The following is a 16,874-nucleotide window of genomic DNA, read 5'->3' as shown; positions in this document are numbered from 1 at the left end:
TCTAAAAATCTCTGTACAAAAGGAATTTCAATTAATCAAAAATAAATACCGAATTCATTATGCAAATTTTTTGCAAACAATAAACAAAAAAAACTTACATCCCATGCAGGGGCCGAAAATATACTATTAGGCATGATAAACTGTCGAAGTGGGAACTATTTAAGGAGGTAAATAATTAACTCCCAAGTCAAAACGTAAACAAAACCCCAACAAGATGAATGCTGTTATATTATTGTGCTTCATAATGACTGCAGTGGAGATGAATGTAGGTATACATCTTTGTTACACTGTACTCATATATATTTTATTCAAAGATACGACCAGAAGTGATAGTCGACTGGGAAAACTATCACATTCCATATTTTGACGAATGTGTAGAAGAAACCGGCGTTGATCCTATGATTCCGAGGTTAATGTTTAGGCAAGTTAATCTTCCCGATGAAGAAGATTTTCACTGCTACATGAAGTGTATTTTCGAACGCAATAACTGGATGACGTCCGATGGAGAAGATATCAATTATGAGACTCTAGCGGAAGCTGTCCACGTAACGCCGGAATTAATAGAGACGTGTAGAACAGTAGCTGATCTTGAATCGGAAATATGTAGGAAGGTTTATCTGGTTACTAAGTGCGCAGTAGATGATCAAATACCCTCAAACGACCGCTAACTGTTAATGGACTACCAGGAAGTGACAGATCATCTTTTGTCATAAATTTTATATCTACTGAAAAACCTTTAATTTTTCTTCGATTCTGTGATGATCTAAAGAAGAACCTCTGAAAATAAATGCTTCGCATTTTCTCCAATTAAACTCCAAGCCATGTTTGATATTTGATTCAATTATAGTTAGTAAATCTTGAAAAACGGTGTCTGGGGTTCCACCCAACGTAGCATCATCCAGATACCATAATACTAGATCGGAACTTAAGTTTTGAGTTAAAGGGTGCGATAGAAATGCAGAATCCTAGTGGTGCAACTGGATCACCTTGTTGAACTCCCCAAGCGGAATGTATATGATGTGTTCATAGTATTTTAATTGTGAAGGTTAACGACATTGTTGTAGGAAAAAATGGTAATATTGAGGAATAAATTCCTCTACCATTTTTAGTAATTGAGGTCTACAATTACAATTAAAAGCATTACGAAAATCTAACTTCAGAAAAGTTTTGCATTCCTCGGTGTCTTTCTTGTTTAAAAAGGGACGTGCTGCATGAACCATAGCTTCAGCATCACCTTTGCTGCCATATCCTAATTGAAAAGGGCGAAGTTTAGATCAAACTGGAACTTGAACACGATTGCTGACAATTTTACCAGCGATTCTTCGTAGAGTATTTCCAATTGCTATTGGTCGAATTCCAACGTCTTTTTTTTTAAAGCGCAAAGCGAAGCACCGTATAGTCTACTGCAAACACTTTCACAAACTTTTTTTTATAAGCTGTTTACAATGAAAATTTTTTTTTACAAAACACTGGTTAAGAGCCAAAATAGGTTTCAACCTTGCATTTTGTGATAACTTTCAGAGGATGTTCTAGACACCCTAAGGTTCAATTTCAGCTATGCCGCCACCCCCGCACCCCCGGACGGCACTTGCTATAGCGGGTTTCTTAAGTGCAAGGTAGCATTTCAATACCCGCCCATAAAATGGGTCAAAAATGTATGTCCAGGGTTTGTTTTGTATTTTCTTACACCTAGGAAGGTTGAAGGGAATTGTCAAATACCCAGGGAGAATTTATTTAGGGTATTTTACGTGGTTTGCCTATTTTTAAGGCGCTTTCAACAGTGCGGACTAGGGAATGCAATCCCGCAGCAAAATCTCAATCTCGGTATTTGCGGGATTGTTAGATGTTAATCCCGCGAGATCCCGGGATTTGCGGGATCTCGCAAAACCTTAAATAAATTGGCAAATAAGCAATTCTGTGCGGTTAACTTCTGTATTAAAATAAATCGCTAATTATCACAATATTTAACAAAAAAGTACCTTCGGCCTAACTTAGAACTCAAAAAAACCTTACCTGTAAAGCACAAAATGTCTTCTAAAGTGCCTCAAAAATCATAGTACATTTTTAACGAAAAAAGTTTAACAATTATGTAAAAAATAATTCGCCGTTATCAGTTTCATTAACAAACTAAACACAGTCGTCCCCTTGGTCGACAAATCCCTCAGTCCCGCAAATCCCTCGATTTATGTGCGGGATTAATCTCGCAAAAAATGCTGCGGGATCCCGGTATTTCGGGATCCCGCAATCCCGAAATTGGTTTCTAGTCTATAACTTTTGATTGAGAAGTCTGATCGAAAAAGTACGAATTGTTTTGAATTCTACGCACCAAAATTAATAAGAAAATGTGTTTCCCGAGAAACTCGCCTCCGCAATCGCACAGTTCGGTGCAGGTCACATCGGACTTGACAAAGCTGCATCTTTGTGTGCAATACTAATACGATCGCAATGTGAAAAAAGAAAAGGGGAACTTGGGAAGATGCGCATTATTAGTTTTCTATATTGCTTCTTTTATTACTTAATTTGTATGAATATGTATAATAGTGTACCTACTATGTGACCAGTTAGAATATTTTAGATCATACTCTAGACATATGACATGATTTGAGTGTATACACTCTACGTGCCACTGCTTAATTAGATGTTACAAGGTTTTTGAATCGTATACATTGGTCACATTTAATTTAAATGACTTTTAGACTCGTTTTCATTGCTTTTTTAGGCATATGTGAGAAACTGATGTTATTTAAGTTATGAAGGTTAAAAAGAGGTTCGTTACATAAGCTAAAGTGTTTTCAAACAGCACTTTTTAGTAATTTTGATAAACTTCGTTCTTTGTGTCAGTTGAAGTATTCTTTAAAATGATTCGTGATTTCCACGTAACAGTGGGAATCCGAAATATCAACTTCTCACATTTTCGATAGCTGAAAAGAAATATGGATTCTGTTGGCATTGAATGAGCTTGCTACTAATGTTATGTTTTTGTATAGGTAATTACTCCAACCTTTATGGTTTGATTATGCTTAACAGCTGATGTGTTTGAATCTTCGTTCCCATAAGCTACATTCAAAGCTGTCGATATAACAATTAAGGGCCTATTTAACATGCACATTGAATCGACGTTAGGTCTAAATAACTAGTGGTGGAGCTTTTCTTGCTCTGATGTTTTGGGCTAAACCATAACTAACACTGTTGTTTTTTCAGTTTAATTAGCATTTTAGTAATATCATAAATCACACACAATGGCTTTCAACATAACCTCTTGTGAACGGCATCCTATGGGTCCTTTTTTAGGCAAATCCGCGGTTGGCAGAGAGTGGGGACTTATTTCGCTATTTAACAAGGTAAATAATGAGCTACGTTTTAAAAACCCAGATATACTCTGACCAAAGCGAAACTTCCAAAAATGCAATTTTTAGTCATATTGTGTTTCATGATGAACGCAGTGGAGATGAAGGTAGTTGCATTTGCATTGTTCTCGACTTATCCAATTCTTATTTCAAGATGCGACCAGAGGTGATTGTTGACTGGGAAAATTATCATATTCCACATTTTGATGAGTGTGTACAAGAAACCGGCGTGCGGATCCCATGATTCCCAGGCTAATGTTTAGGCAAGTTAATCTTCCCGACGAGAAGAGTTTTCATTGCTATATGAGATGTATTTATAATCACAATGGATGGGTGACATCCGATGGAAACGATGTTAACTATGAGACTCTCGGGCAAGCGGTCCACATGACTCAGGAAGTGATAGACGCGTGTAAGATAAAAGGCGACTCTGAATCAGAAATATGTAGAAAAGTTTATCTGGTTACCGATTGTGCTGTGAGTTATGAAGTTCCCTCAAAGCGTTAACGAAGTTACCGAGTTAGGTACCTAGTTGTAGCAAATACGTACACATATAAAAATCAAGTTTCCTTACAAAACGGCGGGAAACGGTTATTTCCCATTGCATCGACCACCAATCCCCTAGTTTGAAACCAAACAAGATATGGTATCAATCGAATCGAATTCGAATTGTCTGAGGACAAAAGCATATCCTAAATCAACACGGTAAATTCAATCATTCTGGCATTATATGCCAGCAACTAGATTGTTGTATACAAATATCTTATTAAATTAAATTTTATGAAAACATAAAAGATGTTCAAATTTTTCACTACACCTAAACAATCTACCATTAAATGGACGTTCTTACCAAATACGTGTCCGTCATTTTAGTAAGTTTTTTCTGTCGAGGAAATGGAAATTTACACATTGAACGTCTAAATGCGACCGTTGAGTGAGTATTTAATTAGTCAATGATGCGACTATGTATCTAGGTACGCCTACCAGTTACTGTATTGCATTACTTGTGAAGTCCCGCCCAACTAACTCTTCTTTTCACGACCTGAAAAATTGGTTTTTCATATCCGATTTGTCAACTTTTCTCGCCAGTTTCCCTCACGACTTCAAGAACAAGATTCGCTGTAATAAAGCATAAAACCACTGACGTGATGGACGGGGCGTTTTTATTGAATCCTTTCTTTATTACTACTTTTCGGTGTTGGTGTTTATCTTTCATTGTTGAATTTCAACGCTGGGTACCTCTGTTCATAAAAAAATTGTCTGATACTTTCCGGAATCTAATGTAAGTACTTTATTCTATAAGGTCAATGGCATGGGTGCTCGGTAAAGATAACACCGTATGCGCCCTTTCGAATTCTAATATCTGCGGGGGTGGTTTTGCATATATATCCATCTGTGAACGCGCGGTGCAAGAATGACACGTCTAATCCAACAAATCCTCCACCGTTTAATTAAGCACAATTGCCTGGCGCAAACGTGTGAATGATTACTAATTAATTGCTATAGGAGGAGGGCCAATAGAGAATCGTGTAATTAACAAATCGCTGAACAATGACCTCAATCTAATTGGTCAACAACATGAAGCCACCGCAGACGGGCTATTCGTTTCAGTTACAAGGTTATGAGGTCATAAACTTTGAAATGCGACCTCTCGAAATTCGTATATTATGCTTTTAGTGGAAATTAAGCCCTTAAGAAGGAAGAAATTGTAGATATTGCGCCGACAACATAATCCTATAGAGGTCGCCGAAACGATGGTGTTTTCCAAATCATTTACCAAGGGGAGTATGGAATTTGAAAACTTACATAATAATGATAACTACTGCACATTCTCGCTCTCCATTGTTTATGGATGAACCTTTTGTTCTGTATCAAGACTCGGATGCGCCAAATATTAAAATTGAAGTTTATGAGAGTCGGTTCGTTGAGGCTGTTTCTACCGTCATAGAACTTAAACATACAGTAACTTATGGTAACAATTGTTGCATTGGATCCTGAATTTCTTTTAACGGCTTGTTCAATTCAAAGGTAAAGAAAGAAACCAGGAAATCTATGAATTTTTTTGGTTTTGAGTAAGCACATAACACATACGACAGCGACATTATAAGAGTAAACTAATTCCATTAAATAAAATAACTGTTTACAGTTGATTTTTAAAAATTCACTTTAAATTCCTTGTTGTACAACCTGATGTTTAAATGGTTACCTGGGTATCCTTCTAAGACAGTATGTAGTATTTACGGGTTGCTAAGGAAAAAAACTCGACGATAAATAACTTCTACACCTACAGGTAAAAATGGTACATATGCTCACCATATTGTTGTGTACCTATACATGTATACGTTTTTTCGGTTTAAAAACCAAAGACGCCCCGCCCCACCCTGTATATGAGAAATGTACGAATAAGCACAGAATTGGTTTATGTCATTTAAGTTTGTCTCTTAGTGTTGTTTTTCCGTTTTAGAATTGTTTACAATTACGTTAGTTTACCGCTTGTGTAAATTGTTAGATTTGTGTATTTAATTGTAAAACATAATATTGTTGAATTCTTTTTTGGAAATTCGATTTTATTTTCAAGCTAGTCTTTACCTGGAAACAAGAATAGCACTAGGTATAATGGTTGAACATGCTCTAAATTACAATTCTCTTTGTTTTTTTGGCCTGTGTTTTACATTTTTCCGCTCAAGAAAATATCAATATTGAATACTGAACTCGGCCTATATGCTTTCCGGAGATTTCAAACTTTCGTTATTTCTTTGCACAAAATAGTAGCGCAGGGATTAAGAGCCAAAATAGGTTTCAAACTTGCATTTTGTGATAACTTTATGAAACTTTCAGAGGATGTTCTAGACACCCTAAGGTTCAATTTCGGCTATGCCTCCGCCCCCGCAACACCGGACGGCACTTGCTATAGCGGGTTTCTTAAGCGCAAGGTAGTATTTCAATACCCGCGCATAAAATGGGTCAAAAATGTAAGTCCAGGGTTTGTTTTGTATTTTCTTACATCTAGGAAGGTTGAAGGGAATTGTCAAATACCCAGGGAGAATTTATTTAGGGTATTTTACGTGGTTTGCCTATTTTTAAGGCGCTTTTAACAGTGCGGACTAGGGAATGCAATCCCGCAGCAAAATCTCAATCCCGGTATTTGCGGGATTGTTAGATGTTAATCCCGCGGGATCCCATGATTTGCGAGATCTCACAAAACTTTAAATAAATTGGCAAATAAGCAATTCTGTGCGGTTAACTTCTGTATTAAAATAAATCGCTAATTATCACAATATTTAACAAAAAAGTACCTTCGGCCTAACTTAGAACTCAAAAAAACCTTACCTGTAAAGCACAAAAGTCTTCTAAAGTGCCTCAAAAATCATAGTACATTTTTAACGAAAAAAGTTTAACAATTATTTAAAAAATAATTCGCCGTTATCAGTTTCATTAACAAAGTAAACAGAGTCGCCCCCTTGGTCGACAAATTCCTCAGTCCCGCAAATCCCTCGATTTATGTGCGGGATTAATCTCGCAAAAATGCTGCGGGATCCCGGTATTTCGAGATCCCGTAATCCCGGTATTGCATTCCCTAGTTTCTAGTCTATAACTTTTGATTGAGAAGTCTGATCGAAAAAGTACGAATTGTTTTGGATTCTACGCACCAAAATTAATAAGAAAAAGTGTTTTCCCGAGAAATTTTGGTGCAGTCGATTTTTGGTAAAAAAGGAAGGTTATACACTGCCTTTTTTTGAGGCCCGCAAAAAAAATTGTCTCAGATCGACCCGGAAAAAAAATGTTCTTATAGAATGTGGCCTGTAGAATCCATAATTTCAAACAGTTCCAAGATTGGGCTACTAGTTCAAAAGTTACAGCCCTTTGAATTTTCTTTCGAAATTGGTTTCTAGTAGGGAATGCAATCCCGCAGCAAAATCTCAATCCCGGTATTTGCGGGATTGTTAGATGTTAATCCCGCGGGATCCCGTGATTTGCGGGATCTCGCAAAACTTTAAATAAATTGGCAAATAAGCAATTCTGTGCGGTTAACTTCTGTATTAAAATAAATCGCTAATTATCACAATATTTAACAAAAAAGTACCTTCGGCCTAACTTAGAACTCAAAAAAACCTTACCTGTAAAGCACAAAAGTCTTCTAAAGTGCCTCAAAAATCATAGTACATTTTTAACGAAAAAAGTTTAACAATTATTTAAAAAATAATTCGCCGTTATCAGTTTCATTAACAAAGTAAACACAGTCGTCCCCTTGGTCGACAAATTCCTCAGTCCCGCATATCCCGCGGGTTCCCGCTCCATTTATGTGCGGGATTAATCTCGCAAAAATGCTGCAGGATCCCGATATTTCGGGCTCCCGCAATCCCGGTATTGCATTCCCTAGTGCGGACAGTAAAATCGTGACGGAGACCTCTTTTGGTTGCTCTATTGAATATTATACTATGCTTTAAAGTATTTATTGGGACATTACAATGCTGAAAGGAAAGTTAACAATATCTACGGCACTAAAATTATTGAGCCCTATCTTGAGAACACTCGCCTCCGCAGTCGCACAATTCGGTTCAGGTCACATCGGACTTGACAAAGCTGCATCTTTGTGTGCAACCTTTCTTACATCCACATTTTACTAAGATTACAAAAGCTTCTGGAACTGGAGGTTTTAAAATCCAGACAGGCTCCTATTCTTGATCTTCACTCGAGTTTCTCCAACCCCAATCACATGGATCCGGAAGTTGCTGTTGCGCCAGGAGGCAATGTCCCCATACATGTCCTGCGAATGTATGTAGATTAAGTTTGTTTGTTGAATATGGATTCAATTGTAAATTCATCTATTCGCCTACTTACCGCCTCTCTTAAGAAAGGTTGCACACAAATATGCATCTGTGCCAAGTCCGACATGCCCTGCACCGAATTGTGCGACTGCGGAGGCGAGTGTTCTCAAGATAGGACTCAATAATTTTAGTGCCGTAGATATTGTTAACTCTCCTTTCAGCATTGTAAAGTCTTAATAAATACTTTAGAGCATAGTTAAATATAAAAGTAACCCAGGGTGAGACGGTGAACAAAACTTTAAACGACGACAGCTTTCAAACTATAGTTTATTTAGTGCAACTAAAATAACATACTATTCACAAAAGACATATAAATAAAAAATATAACTCTAATTGAACAACAAAGCGACATTTAACGACGTAAAAAAATATTTTATTTTTCTTACCCTTTCACCATCTCACCCATACATGGTGGGTTAGATGGCGAATTCAGAGTGGGTGAGATGGTGAACGAAGAAATTGACTTAAACCTTTCTCAACTTAACCTTTCCGCATGTATCACACAAGTCACCGTATTTAGTACAATCTTCATGAAACCATCGTTCACATTTGAGACACTGTATCCAGTCAACGGGTTTTTTCGTTTTACTGTATTCCTCGTCGCAACCAACGCAACAAGTTTCGTCTTCATTATGATCATCATCAGAATCATTGAGCTGTAGTTCTACAGATGACTCAGATTCCGTATCACTCGATGAAACAGTCGATCGTAATTTCGATTTCCCTTTGATTGCCAAGCCTTTCGTTTTCTTTCCTGTGATTTTAGGGTCTTTGTTTTCTTTTTGTATCTTCATTGAGCTTTTTGCTTCTTTCTCCTTCTTTTTTTGCATTTTGTCTTTAAGTGTCTGAATGTTGCTGCCTGAATTGAGAATTTCTGCTAAATTTCTAGAGTTCTTCCTCACTTTTTCAACTTGAGCGATGACAGGCACAGGCGAAATTGCGTCCAAAAGTTTTCCTGGGGTCACATTTTCATTCGCGAAAGGTTCAGTTTCCAATACAATGCTGGAAGAGCTTTGGGATTCTGAAAAGTTTCTGGCATCGTTCGTTGAATTGGAAGTGCCTGGTAGCGGAATATCATCTCTTTCTGGTGATGTCTGCAACAAACCTGCTTCTCCGGGCTCGCTTGTTGTTAAGTAAGCATAATCCGGAATGGCATGTGGATTGAAGGGAACAATCCCTGTTGCTCTAAATCCAGAGATAGCGTTATTTGCTGTGGCAGCCAAAACCCAGGCATCAGACAATAATTTCCCGAAAATAAGTCGTGATATTTTTCTACCAGGGTTCATCTTCATGTAAGAGTTGCAAGCATTGCTATAATACGTTTTCAACGCCTTGAAAAATGCCCTGTCGAGGGGTTGCAGGTAATGTGTGGTGTGACTCGGCAAGCATAAAAGTATTATGTCATGCGTTTCAGCAAATTCCAGTGTTTCTACTGATGAGCAATGTGAGCTATGCCCATCAAGTATTAATAGGACAGGTCCATCTGGTTTTCTGGGCAAAAAATGATCCTTGAGCCACAAAAAGAAAATATCCGTTGTAACATATGCAGATTTGACTGACATGTAGATAGTTGAACCGGGTGGCATGTTATCCCTATATTCTGGTTTTTCATTTTTGCCTTTAAAGACACATGCGGGAGGAAGAAATGTGCCTTCACCATTGCAACAGGCGATAACGGATATTGTTTCGCCTTTTTCACCAGATGTTACGTTTGTAACACTCTTTGAGCCTTTTGCTGCTACGACATATCCTGGCTTGTTATTTAATTGCAGCCCAGATTCATCCATGTTGTAAATATTACTGGGCTTATTTACTAAACCGTTATCTACCAGAATGTCTTGCAACAAATCAAAATATTTCAACACATTTGTCTTGTTCATGTTCCGAGAACGTGCTAAAGAGATGCCTTCTGATTTTCGAATGCTAAGTTCCGGGTTCCGGCTCATAAACAAATGAAGCCAATCAAGACCAGCCATTTCATTTTCTTTGTTGAAAGTATGCCGTAATTTCAACTGCTCTGCCAGTTTGAATGCTATGGAACGAACTTCATTTCTTGTTGGTGAGAATCCAAATTTTTGCATCTTCATTATGTGCCTAACAATTTTCTTTTCATTCGTCTTGCCTAACACAGACATTGGTCCCATAGGTTTTTTTGTCATATCGCCCTTTTGAATCCTTCGCTTCAATGTGGACCATGGAACGCCAAATGTTCGAGCAGCTTGATTCAAAGTTTGTCCATTATGAACAGCGTTGACTGCATTTTGCAGCTGTTCCACTGACCACGAACCTCTAGAAGATGTTCTCTTACGTTTGTAAAATGTTGGCATATTGACTGAAATATGATCAGTAAGTATTAAAAAGTGTTTCAATCAAATCCTTAAGTTTTAGTTTTCACCATCTCTCCCGCAAGCACATTCACCATCTCTCCCTTTTTGCATGGGTGAGATGGTGAACACTGCTGCGGTTGGTAAGATCAAAATCCCGCGCATATTTTAGGTTAGGTAACGTCTTTACACTTTAAAACCAACGTAAATTGCAATATAATGTGCCACAAATTAAAACTGAAGTTTTTACGGCACGCAATTCCACATGCATGAAAATATTTTAGAGGTATGAAAACGATATTTTGTGATTTACTTATATATTGCACAGTACACCGATATCACACGTGCCGAGTACACAATTAACCTTCGGAAAGAAAGTGTTAATACAGTCTCCGCCATCTAGGTAGTATTTACGAAAATATCCCTGTTCACCATCTCACCCGGTTCACCATCTCACCCTGGTTTACTAATATTCAATAGAGCAGCCAAAAGAGGTCTCCGTCACGATTTTACTGCCCGCGCTGTTAAAAGCGCCTTAAAAATAGGTAAAGCACGTAAAGTACCCTACATAAATTCTCCCTGGGTATTTGACAATTCCCTTCAACCTTCCTAGATGTAAGAAAGTACGAACAAACCCTGGATATACATTTTTGACCCATTTTATGGGCGGGTATTGAAATGCTACCTTGCACTTAAGAAACCCGCTATAGCAAGTGCCGTCCGGGGTTGCGGGGGTGGCGGCATAGCTGAAATTGAACCTTAGGGTGTCTAGAACATCCTCTGAAAGTTTCATAAAGTTATCACAAAATGCAAGGTTGAAACCTATAACCCCCGCACTATAGGCAATGTTCTCATTAATTTTCATGTATAGAAGGACCTACAGATTTTGTATATAATTCCTCGAATCTCAGAAAATTCACATTTATAAAGACAATTCTCCAAATAAGGCAAATCGACAGTAGGGTTGAACCAAATCTAAACCTACCCCATACATCAACTTCACCCCTAAAGTACTTGGGAGGTTTACAGTTTTTTTCAGCCCAGCCGTTCAGTGCTTAGACTTAACGGTGCAAACGGAGGAAGTAACAAAAAAGTAAATCAGTAAAATTTGACTTAGCACGCGACTGAATGGCTGCCAATTTCACTTTCTCGTAATGCTAGTAAGATTAATTTAGCGCTACATTTTCTTAAAGGAGATGTACTACCAATAAAGTACAAATGATTGTAAAACGAGTTGATACTAGAACATGGGCTAGCTTTGTCGCGTTTTGTACATACAACTTGGAAAGCTATCGTCCGAGAACATTCGCCAAAAAAGAGTACGGAAAACAACCGCCTGAGTTTTCCCTTGAAATTAGTGAAATATTTTCTATGACGCGTCGGTGGTTTGCACATTCCGTCCTTGCTCGACTACGTCGTGATATAGTGATTTATAATTCGCGGCACGAGCCGCAGGCCACGAAAATATTTCATATTTGACAAGACCATTTCTTGGAGATTAGACCACTCATTTCGTATATTTATACCAATCGTACTCGAACACGCTTTTATACGATTTCTCTAAGTGGTGAAATTACTACGTTACACGTGCGATAAAAGAAGCAATTAGGTAGTGAGACGTAGTCGTTGAAATATAACCCGGAAGTTTCGAGCTTAAATAATTTGGCAAAAATTGCGTGTGGGCTTAGACCCTTGCGCCGCTAGAAATTCACACATAAAACTTGTTCTGCAAATTAACAGTTAATAATTCTTTTTTCATGTAAATTATTACATTGAAAATATGTCAACTATATTTGTACCCCGTTTTCTAAATTAAGATTTTCAAAAATTCTCAAAGCTAAACTTATCTCATTTTGTTTTTAATGCAAGTCGTTTAACTAGGACAATCAGCCTACTTAGGGATTTCTGAAGTGGGCAATCATAACATATAATTTAAGCCAAAGTATCACTTCCTATATCTATCGCATCTATAGCGAGTGAAAACGTGATATTTTGCAACCGACTTCGCCAAAATTTGACTTTTACTACGGTCTAGTTATAGAAATACGATGTAATATGAGTGTCTCGTCCTCGTCTACTCATTCAACTATAAACTTGTCTGTATTTTCGTTTCGCATATTACTCCGTGATACCAATCCTCGCAAGGCTTACTGGAACTTCGGTAATATTCAGGGTGCAAGAGGAGCCGGCTGTTATCATCATCGGAATAATTAACTAAGAGACTAATCTCTTTAAAAATGGTTCCCGGACCGGACTTTTGATTTTTGATACACTTCCAATGTTCAGAATTCTATGAAGAGTCTAACCGTGTTCCATTTAAAGAAGAGTGCATCCTTTTGTTTCGAAATGTTCAGGCTCGATGTTTGTAAACAAAAAGTCATAGACCTTGCTTTTTATGGGTCGTTTGTTAGTTTGAACAGTTAAACAAATAGCGAAATAATGGGTAGTTTAATTTCGTAGCTGCGACTATCAAGTTTTCCCACACGATTTTGCTCATTCCGAAATTTCAGTACCACCCTTGACCCCTGCATTTCATAGTCTGTCCTCAGCTCTCTATTCCTTTCAACATTTTTAAGTAAATAATTGCAATATACATTTGTCAGATTTTTATTATTAGTATTTTTACTTTGGTATTGACTCAAATGGTTAATCTCTTTAGTTTCTTTTATAGACTTCAATACCTATGCTGTCATTTTATATTAGTGCATTTCATTATCATTTTCTCATATGAAATCATAAATTCTTGTAGATTTGCAAACAATGTTTACAACAAAATTGTAATTTTATAGCTGTATACAAATGCAAATTACAGATTTAGTTATGCTAGCTTTCCTTTTCTTTATTCCTATTCCTATACCTTTTATAGTGTCTTCTTCCAATTTATTCTCCTTTTATCCCCATGATATGCAAGTCCATGGCTCAACACTCGCCCATAAATTGACCGCTACGCTAAACTTCACGCAAACAAGCTAAAAACAATCTCTGATGTGCCATCAATAGACTTAGCGCATTTTTGATGTGGAAGATCAGTAGCTTTCAGGCTAATGCGAAATAACCACTTTCACAAACGATGATTAAGGTTAATCAATGATTAAAAATATTAGAAAGGGAAACATCCGAGCTTTCAATCAAAGATAGCTAACATTTTAATAATTTTTAATCATTGATTAACTTTAATCATCGTTTGTGAAACCGGGCATAAGTGACGCAAGAATAGCAATAGGTTTGTCAGTTCGTGACCTCAAACTTGAGTTTGGTTCACAGCCATGATATTGATAATTGCGAATTGAAATAAAATAATTTTAAGATGGCGCCGCTTCCGTAAACACCGGAAGTTAGCACCATCTTGGTTTTTTCTAAATGCGCTATTTTATTCGGAATTTGACGCATTTAAGATTAGCGTACGTATCTGGCATAGTTCCTGACATATATCAATTGTTCAAATGAAATGATCGCTTCCATACCTAACGAACAAATAAGAATATTCAAAAAAACTACCGGATATAGGCACACAGAATTTAATAAGTGGCCCTAAAATTTAAATCTACATTCATTTCTGGCTGAAGTTGTTGATTATTAACTTTGAAAAATCACAGCAGCCCTGGAAACATTTTCAAGACTTTATTTATTTATTTATTTATATTTATTCATGTTTGGGTGCAGAGCACTTACAATTGTCAAAAAGAAAGTGTAAATGTAAAAGTGTATATAACATAACAAGTCAAAAATAGTACAGACAAACGATAATAAATTAACACCAAATCACACTACTAAATTACATCTAACATGTTTGTGTGTTTCCCATGAAATTTTAGTGGTCACTCAAAAAATTCCTTAGACGTTAAGGATTCGGGTGTCCTGAACTGTTTCAGAGATATGAATTTTTGAGTGGAGTTCGCATGTTCAAATTTTTAGAGAAAAATTGACATATGTCAAAAACTATGACAGACAGCTACGCAATGAATTTAGAATGGCGCATGCGTCTTTGTTAGATTATTCTTAATGACGGCTCATGGAAGATATGGCATGTGCTCCTTCCACTCAATTGAGCTTGAAATTTGAACTCTGGTCAGTCCCGATATAATGTTCTAGTGTGAAATATACCCGTTCTTCCTTAAGGATTATGCCGAAGTTGTGTCTGATTGTTTCAAGCTACGTCAGGGGGACTGAACTGCGCCTCACTATTAGTAGAGAACCTTGCGGATTTTAGTTCATGTCGAATTGGGGACTTAACCCCATAATTAGTTGGAATCACCTCGTACTTAAAGACTATGCTTTTGAGAATTTTCATGTCCGGGTGACTTTAAATTACTTTTATTTTAAAGCACCTATTAAATTGACATTTTAATAATGTGTGAATGAGTAGGCTAAGTCGTTCTTTAACCCTGAGGGTAGATAAAGTGATCACTTTAACCGCTAGGATAAATAAAGTGAAACAGATGTGTTTCTATGGAAACGACCGCGACGGCAGAACCTAAACTTGCGTTTTAAATTAAATTCGGAATTGTCAGAAGCTTTACAATCATTTATATGGCTTCTGCTATAAAATAAAGTTTTGTATCGACAATAAAGGGACACCAAGAGGGACACTAACCATTTCGTGAAACGGCCATCGTGTGTAACTTGACTAAGCAATGCAGGAATAACATGATAGTATGACTGTACGATTATAATACCGAAAGTTCGCATATAAAGGCGCCCGAACGACCGACAGATAAGTTGAGAATCATGAAAAAATCAAATAAACACTGGTGATTGCCAAGGCCTCAAATGAAAATATATTGAGGAGAGTGAATACGATTTGACAATTATTTATGGTTCATAGGTATAATGATTTTGTCCCATTGGTTTGTCTGTGTTTCGTCCTTTAAGAGGTACTTCAATGGATGCCTGGCAAACAGGATTAAAATGAGAAAGCGAAGGAGGAGAGAGTACGGAAATTTTGAGAGTATAGGCCCTTTGAATGAAAATGAGATCGCATGTGCTTATTGAATTTGTTTATCAGTTTCTTTGAGGAAAGAACAATCCTCACTACGAGATTAGCGCGAACTATTTAATGTGATAAACACTGCACAATTATTTTACGATCAAATTGTCTTTGGAGAATTTCTCAAAAATTTCTCATAGAGATGCTAGTATGGAAATCCTGCTTGTGCAAATCGGGCGAGCGCTTGGTACTTGCTCAATAAGGTTGAATGTACCTACTTTTTTAATTGGGCTCACTTTGTTTCAATGATAAACAGAAATTCTACGTTGGCGATGAACTTTAGTAAAATCGGATCATAATTCTGTAAGAGAAATCGACGACGTAGCTAAAATATTATTATAACGAGGTGTGGCAAAGTTAAAAACGTTAATGAGATGACAAGGCTACTAGTTTTCCACTCTCGTTAACTTGAGCGAAGTGTATGGTGTGTTACTATTTTAGAATTGAGGAAAGCCCCGGTTTGAAGATTCCTCTGGGCTACTGCCCCGTTTCTTATACGTATGTCAAAAATGCGCTTCTTTATTAGTTTGTGGAAAAAGCTGCAGAACAACGGGAAACAAATGGAAGAATTCTGATTCCATTATAGTCAAGTCATGTAGAGTCGGAAAGCTCGGTATTTATTCTGAATGGAATGTTTATTTATAATACAAAGAAATCATGTAAACTGTTCGGGAACGTAACTTATTGAAAAATGATTGAGGATTGTAATAAATGCTTGATTAATTCCGGTTTGGCATACCAGGGGAAAAAATATTGACGTTCATATTGCAGAAATCTTGGAAACAATCCGCGTTTATCACTATGCAGTACATTCAATGGTTTTAGCATGTGTCAGAAGGAATTAACGTCTGAACGATGAGGATTGGTTAATATTATGCGCCTGTTATTTAAAGGCACCATGAATGTAATGATTTTGTATCTTAACGCAGATTTCCTGATGTCATATATGGAGTACTAACAGATAAATGATAAGTCCATTGATTAAATGGGATATAGATGGCTGTTCCAGAGCTTTCAGTAAGAAACTTTGTTGTTTTTAGGGATCAACGTTGGACAAACATAATTGTCACGATTTCCAGCTGATTTCTGTTGACCGATTTTCGCATCTATGACCAAATATAAGATAAAAACGCACATGATTTTGTTAAAGAATGTTTATTTAACTTACGTAAATAAAGGTTCTCATACATAACGCCATCACATCGGTACACTAATGTCAGTGTCATATTGTATTGCAAAAAAAAACATACTTTGCATATCACAGCCATATATTAGCACACACATTCCTTATTTAAACATTGTATAAAAAGTTCTAAAAACTCACACCTTAAGAAATATTCTTTCGGTGAAAAATTTCAAAATTTGTTTATTACAAAACTCTAACAAC

General features: G+C 36.9%; 2 protein-coding genes across 2 annotated transcripts; one reads left to right on the top strand and one right to left on the bottom strand.

Annotated features, from left to right (window-relative positions):
• The first annotated feature begins 202 nt into the window (after positions 1-202).
• LOC116172703 lies at positions 203-807 on the top strand. The gene is made up of 2 exons (XM_031489962.1): positions 203-265; positions 315-807. Exons 1-2 carry the CDS (start codon positions 215-217, stop codon positions 666-668), a joined length of 405 nt encoding a protein of 134 aa, XP_031345822.1. The 5' UTR covers positions 203-214; the 3' UTR covers positions 669-807.
• A 7,833-nt stretch (positions 808-8,640) lies between these two features.
• LOC116170603 (tigger transposable element-derived protein 1-like) lies at positions 8,641-10,503 on the bottom strand. Its single transcript, XM_031487107.1, has one exon. It carries the CDS (start codon positions 10,501-10,503, stop codon positions 8,641-8,643), a length of 1,863 nt encoding a protein of 620 aa, XP_031342967.1.
• Between the last annotated feature and the right edge of the window lie 6,371 nt (positions 10,504-16,874).

Source organism: Photinus pyralis, unplaced genomic scaffold (assembly GCF_008802855.1).
Source record: "Photinus pyralis isolate 1611_PpyrPB1 unplaced genomic scaffold, Ppyr1.3 Ppyr1.4_LG5, whole genome shotgun sequence".
In the NCBI taxonomy this organism is placed as follows: Eukaryota; Metazoa; Arthropoda; class Insecta; order Coleoptera; family Lampyridae; genus Photinus; species Photinus pyralis.
This window is presented reverse-complemented; position numbering and strand designations above follow the sequence as displayed.